General features: G+C 40.7%; 1 protein-coding gene across 1 annotated transcript; it reads right to left on the bottom strand.

The window, feature by feature from the left end:
* Positions 1-206: 206 nt before the first annotated feature.
* LOC106610912 (trypsin) lies at positions 207-3,326 on the bottom strand. Its single transcript, XM_045723433.2, has 5 exons — positions 3,208-3,326; positions 2,894-3,086; positions 913-1,148; positions 698-837; positions 207-414 (listed from the first exon to the last, which is right to left on the bottom strand). Exons 1-5 carry the CDS (start codon positions 3,245-3,247, stop codon positions 241-243), a joined length of 783 nt encoding a protein of 260 aa, XP_045579389.2. The 5' UTR covers positions 3,248-3,326; the 3' UTR covers positions 207-240.
* Positions 3,327-7,274: the final 3,948 nt, after the last annotated feature.

Below are 7,274 nucleotides of genomic sequence, written 5' to 3'. Positions count from 1 at the left end.
CTTATTGTCTCGGCCTTTGGCTTATATATCACGGTCGGAAGGCATATGAACTAACAGGTTATAGAGCAAACACAATTATCACAACACATAGGATGGAATATTACTTTTTTTAACCCACGCACCGCTACTGGCTTTCTGCCGAAACACTACAATCCTGCTAGACCGTGTACATACAAAGAGGCAAAGAATATTCCAGGACTCACTCATTCTTAAGGAGATCTGAGAACACCTTTATTTGGACTACATCATTTGTTTACTCAATTCATTATCTTTATTGATTTCTCCTATTATCCATTCTCGGTACTTGCAAACATCCATGAAGTTGATTGGAACTTTACACTCTGTTTTACTACCCCGTGAGGTCACACCATACAGGAGGCCATCTTTGTTCATCAGACTTCCTCCAGAGTCCCCCTGTGTGAGGTACAGAAGAATAAACACAAATTTTGTATATTTAATGCGATGGGCCTACATTAAGAAGTACAACAAATAGTTTGTATGCCAACAGCACTAATCACATTCAGTAATCAACTCTTCATTTCATAAAGTAATGATAAAAGCTTATGAAGGTTGTTCGATTGACTTTTACTGTAAATATAATTTGATAAGCTAGTCACCCACCACTGTTATTTTTGGGGCAGAAATTATATGTAACTAGGCAGGGAATTGTAAGCGTGTGAATTGAAATCAGTCTTACATGGCAGGCGTCTATCTTCCCTAGACCTGCTGCGCAGAATCGCATTTGAATATTGGTTTGAGCATCTGTTGTGGTGCCACAGTCAGTGACTTGGAGGTCTCCTGATTTTGAACACTGTAGTTTCTCTGGCTTTGTGCCATCTGTGGAGTTAGAGAAAATGATATAATACCTGCAAATAGGTTCTTGTGCATCACTCAACTCTGTGTGTAATTCACCTTCTGTGTAACTCCAGCCTGCAATTCTCACATTCTCCTTCAACTCAGGTGTCTTGCATGTAGAAGGAGGAAGGTGAATGGTAGTGAACTGAGTGTATGCCATAGGCAGCTTCAGCAGCATGATGTCATGAGTGACTTGTCTGTCTATATAACGGCGTATGTTTTCATCAGGAATCTGGACCTCTTCTGGTAAAGGTGTTCCACCTGGATGTGCACCCAGTATCGCTGTTATAGTACTAAAGGGAATACGTATAAAGAGACAGTTTGTGTATCACTGTTACCTTGGGTTATAAAAGATCAGTTAGAGTTTCTCAATCATGCACAAGCATTTTTTGGAACAATGTTGCCCATTTTCAAACAGACACAGAAATCTGTAGCCTTTTGCAAAACAGTAAATGTATATTTAAAATGTAGTTGCCTTCTCAAAAAGCAAATACATCATCAAAACTATTCTGCCAAAATTGCAAATACATTCATCCAAAGAACATGACTGCCTGCAAAAAGATTATCACAACCATATATACCTTTTGCCTCAAGTTGCCTCACATTTAATCAATAGATTTTATTTGCAGTCACTAAATCTTGATCAAAATACAACTATAAAAGATGCAGAATTATGGGCAAATACTCACCTTTTATGCATATTTTACCAAACAATTTCATACACATCAAATTATATATCTTTCCTGATAAAAAATAACATGGAAAATAAGTACATTGTGTGCAGCATTCATTCATTGGTATGATCACAATCCAATGTATTCAATACGTAGGCTACTCTGCTGACAGGTTTGTAGACTTTCCACCACCAAGCAGAAAGCCAAACCCCAGTAGAAATAAGGACAGGTGAGTACAGTGGAGAACTGCTGATATGAATGGATAGGCCTCAACCATCACCAAAGCAAAGCTCGTAATGGAAGGTCACAATGAAGAAGATGATGAGTTACAGTTTCTCAATTGCGTACAAGCATTTCTTGGAACAATGTTGATTTTCAAAACCGTGTTCTAAAGACACATAACTCTGTGGTCTTTTGCAAAACAATAAACACATTTTTAAAATGTAGGTGCTTTCTCAAAACATAAATATATTCATCAAAAGATGCAGCATTATAGGAAATTAGAAATGACTCTCCTTTTAAGCTTATTTCACCAAACAATTGAATACACATGAAAATAAATATAATTCCTGATCAAAAAGAAAATGGAAAAAAGGCACATTGTGTGCAGGATTCATTCATCAGTATCATCGCAATCCAATTCCATTACATGTATTCAGTACAAAGTCTGCTCATAGGTTTGAAGACTTTCTATCTGCAAGCTGAAACACAATCCAATATAGAAATAAGGAAAGGTGAATACACTGGAAGAACACAACTGGTATGAATGTAGGTCTCAATCCACACTAAAGCAAAGCTCTGTAATGGATGGTCACAATGTTGGAGAGGATGACAACTAAGTTCCCAAAGTTACTTAGAAGTAGAAGTAACCCAACTTCATTTTCTGCATGTCCACAATATTGTAAAAAATCATAATACTTTGACAGTCCTCGTTGCCTAGCTCGTTCCCTATATTGTACCTGATGTCACACTGATAGAGCCATTTCAAATGTTGTGCACCAGTATTTACTGACTGTCGGAAACAGTGAACACATCTGTAACCGATTCTCTTCTGATGAAAAGCAATCTGTTCATATTCTGGGAACAAAACACTTTACAGGGAATTTTGTATTCATTTATGACATATTTTTTTTTTAAAGGGGTCTGACGAATTCTATCAAGGTACAAATGCAATAAATAATCAGATATTCTGCAAATGTATGTCACGCTTTTAATTATTGTTGTTCTGAAATAGGGCCGTTCCAAAAACCGCTTTTATGCGATTGAGAAAAACAAATGAATTAAATGACATAATTAACCCATATCACCCTATGCCAATATAAAACATTAATCTTCCTGTAGGTCACATTTAGCATTCACTTTACCTCCCAAAGCTAGTGCAGTGCTCAGCTGTAAGGATCCATTTCTCATGAATGAGAGAGCCACCACATTCTTGTGTCTCCATTTTTCCTAAAGCTATCAATCTCGTGGCCTTGAGTTTCACATAGTGCTTAGCATAATTGTCATCGCAAGGTTCCCCTCCAAGCATTCTCTTGTGAGAATCCCCCGAAGTAATGCCTGGGAGAGAAGAAGAGAATGGAAGGAGGGGTAAAGAATGTACAGTATGTGGTGGAAAGGCAAAGGTTCTTTGACATACAACTACAATAATGCAAAACATTTCAAATAAGTAAATCCTTACCAGCCAAGAGTAAAATGAACAGGAAAATGCAACCCCTCATAATGACTTGTCGTCCTGATGGCACTCTTCTTCCTTTTTGTTCCTTTTACTCCTTGCAACCTCAACAGTTATTCAAAACATATCTCGCCTTCAAATCACACACTGACCAATGAGCTTTAAGTATTTTAATCAATTCAACTCTATTGGCTGCTTATTTTGTGTAAGTACATCAGCTCATTTGAAATCTGATGTAAGTAAGTATATTTGCATTATATTTGAGTACAACTTCAGATATGAAGTTATGTCTTTTTCCATATGAGTATGGGTTGAGTGGCTCAAAAGGATCCCAAGGCATGAATATAATGTAGCGAATCATTGTAAATAAAAATATTTCTTGATGTAATTGGAAAGTTGTAGCCTACAGCAACTTCAACTTAAATTCTGAATAACAAACTGTAAGCACTTTACATTACAGCACGGAATAAAGTGGTAATAACATGGTAATAATATGGTAAAATGTTATAGTTACTCACCATGAGGACATTATTTTTGCCCAGATACCCCTTCATGTCTGTTATTATAGTATTATTTTTTTCAGTGTAATACGAGGATGGAAAGGAAATCCCTGTTACCATTACTGTTCTCCAGTGGCGTGGTGGCTGGCTGTTACCATTACTGTTCTCCAGTGGCGTGGTGGATGGCTGTTACCATTACTGTTCTCCAGTGGCGTGGTGGCTGGCTGTTACCATTACTGTTCTCCAGTGGCGTGGTGGCTAGCTGTTACCATTACTGTTCTCCAGTGGCGTGGTGGCTGGCTGTTACCATTACTGTTCTCCAGTGGCGTGGCGGCTGGCTGTTACCATTACTGTTCTCCAGTGGCGTGGTGGCTGGCTGTTACCATTACTGTTCTCCAGTGGCGTGGTGGCTGGCTGTTACCATTACTGTTCTCCAGTGGCGTGTCGGCTGGCTGAGCCTGATAAGAGAGAGACGGTTGATGAATGGGTTATCCCTTTACATTGTCTGGTGATTTGGTAATGCCATTTTCACTCAAAAGAACATGCTGAGAAGAATTATCACCACAGCACGAAAGGTACTGGGAGTCCGATAGACAGGCTTGAATAAGAGCTTTAAGGTTAGGGCCCTCAGCAAAGCCCAGAAATTATTTTCTGACCCAAGCCATCCCCATGAATTTGACCTACTCCCATCAGGGCGAAAGTAGACATCAGCTTGCAGGAAAACCTGGACTATCTTTTGTGCCATGTATGATATCCTTTCTTTTAATGGCTCTGCCCACTCATCAAGAACAGCAGGCTGATCTTCATACTGTACATACTGATGAATTTATATCATCATAAAGAATACCTTTTCTAATGTATATGTCTTTTCTTGTCCCTTTTAAACATGGTTGAAACTTGTACATGATACTGCAAATAAAGTTTCCCTGCAGGTACAATAAAGTCAGTAAATTACTTGTAAGGTGGTATGACACATTTAAAAAGCTACGTAGTCTGCTCTGATTAGCCCAACATCACAGTTACTCATAAATTGACTTGTTTGCCTAGAAAAGCAGATAAAAGTCCCAGCTAAGATATAGCATTCATTGTGAAGAAAAACTGCACTGACCATTAAGTACTATCTCACACTTTAACGGCAGGCAAAGGGCCAATTAAAATTCAAATAGGCTCTGGAGAAGTATATCTGAATAAGAGAAAGTCAAATGAGCAACAAAAATGTTCCTAACTCTCTTGTAGAATCTTAAATATATTCAGAAAATGGCATATACTTTTTATCCCTTTGAAACGGATAGCCCACTCCCTCTGGCCTCCAGGTCCCTCCTGCACCACTTACTGTGGGCATGTATCACTGTATTCTTATTGATGAGTCCTGACAGCCATTCTCCAATATAGCAGGAGAAATCTGATCCCTGCATGTCACCCTTCTCAAAAATGAAAATACAATAACTAAAAGACTATTGTTTGTATCCTGGATAGTTCTCTTTAACGCACTGATTGTTCTTGGCTGTATATGTATTTTTTGCGTGTCATCCTGTTACCATTCTGTAAATCCCTTAAACCACAAAACGACTACCGATCAATAGGTTGTAGGGTTTAGACACTTGCATAAATGTGGAATTTATTTCAAAAAGCTGTTCCTTGCCTCAGTGGCGTGTATTCATAGATGCCAAGGGAAGCCAGGCTTCCCCAAAAATGGAACCCCCCCCCCAAACATAAATTATTTTATCTTTCATCTCTCTGTTTTCATAATTTTCCTTCAATTCGCAAGAGGCTGAATGTATCTCACCAGAGAAGGCATCCGAGCGAGTGAAATAATAGCCAATCAGCGTTGAGCTAAACTGAGTGAGCTCAACTATGAATGGTCCTGAGGCAAAAAAAAAGCGTCAAGGAAAAGCAGTTCCAAGCAGTGCCAAGGGAAAGCACCAACGATGTTAGGATGAAACAGTCAGAGGTCACCAAGCGCAACATAGCTTCAGCGTGTAAATCAGCTAGAAAGATGTCGGCATCGTGTAATTGTCTCTCGCCCCCTCCCAGTTAGGGGGAGTGATGAGATCTACAGTAGAGTCTCACAACTCAATTGCTGATTGAAAACTGTTTTCTGCCCCTCCCAAAAGATAGAATTTGTAGATAATTGGCCCTCTTTCTGGGACTCACCCACAAATAGGACCAAGCCTGGCCTGCTGAGGAGTGACGGACTCCATGCTAGCTGGAGAGGTGCTCTCATTTTATCTACGAACATAGACAGGGCACTAACTCCCCTAGCTGCACAATGAGATAGGGTGCATGCCAGGCAGCAGGCTGTCAGCCAGCCTGTCAGCTTAGTGGAGTCTGCCACTAGCACAGTCAGTGTAATCAGCTCAGCTATCCCCATTGAGACCGTGTCTGTGCCTCGATCTAGGTTGGGCAAAACTAAACATGGCGGTGTTCGCCTTAGCAATCTCACTGGAATAAAGACCTCCTCCATTCCTGTCATTATTGAAAGAGATTGTGATATCTCACATCTCAAAATAGGGCTACTTAATGTTAGATCCCTCACTTCGAAGGCAGTTATAGTCAATGAACTAATCACTGACCACAATCTTGATGTGATTGGCCTGACTGAAACATGGCTTAAGCCTGATGAATTTACTACTTTAAATGAGGCCTCACCTCCAGGTTACACTAGTGACCATATTCCCCACGCATCCCGCAAAAGCAGAGGTGTTGCTAACATTTAGCATAGCAAATTTAAATTTACAAAAAAAAAAACGACTGCGTTTTCATCTTTAGAGCTTCCAGTCATGAAATCTATGCAGCCTACTCAATCACTTTTTAAAGCTACTGTTTACAGGCCTCCTTGGCCATATACAGCGTTCCTCACTGAGTTCCCTGAATTCCTATCGGACCTAGTAGTAATGGCAGATAGTTATCACATTTTTGGTGACTTTAATATTCACATGGAAAAGTCCACAGACTCACTCCAAAAGTCTTCCGGAGCCATCATCGACTCAGTGGGTTTTGTCCAACATGTCTCCGGACCTACTCACTGCCACAGTCATACTCTGGACCTAGTTTTGTCCCGTGGAATAAATATTGTGGATCTTAATGTTTTTCTTCATAATCCTGGACAATCGGACCACCATTTTATTACGTTTGCAATCGCAACAAATAATCTACTCAGACCCCAATCAAGGATCATCAAAAGCCATGCTATAAATTCTTGGACAACACAAAGATTCCTAGATGCCCTTCCAGACTCCCTCCACCTACCCAAGGACATCAGAGTACAGTTAATGTAACGATCGTCGTCGGGTGACGAGGAAGCGGACCAAAACGCAGCTGGGAGCGAACACATGTTTATGGAAAAATACCCGAGTTCACCTGGTCAGGGCGTGACAGTACCCCCCCCCCCCCCCCCAACGGTGCGTACTCCCGGCGCACCAAACTTAAGTCTATTAGGGGGGGGGACCCGGGTGGGTGCCTCACCCTCGGTGGAGGCTCTGGCCCCGGGTGTGTTCTTTACCCCGCCTCCACCTTAGCCCTACCCCTCTGGCCCAGACTGGACCACTGTGGAGCGGCATGCTCAGGCTCTGG

The sequence above is a fragment of the Salmo salar genome, chromosome 09, assembly GCF_965601325.2.
Source record: "Salmo salar chromosome 09, fSalSal1, whole genome shotgun sequence".
Lineage (NCBI taxonomy): Eukaryota > Metazoa > Chordata > Actinopteri > Salmoniformes > Salmonidae > Salmo > Salmo salar.
The sequence above is the reverse complement of the archived record's forward strand: the minus strand, read 5'-3'. Positions and strand labels throughout refer to the sequence as shown.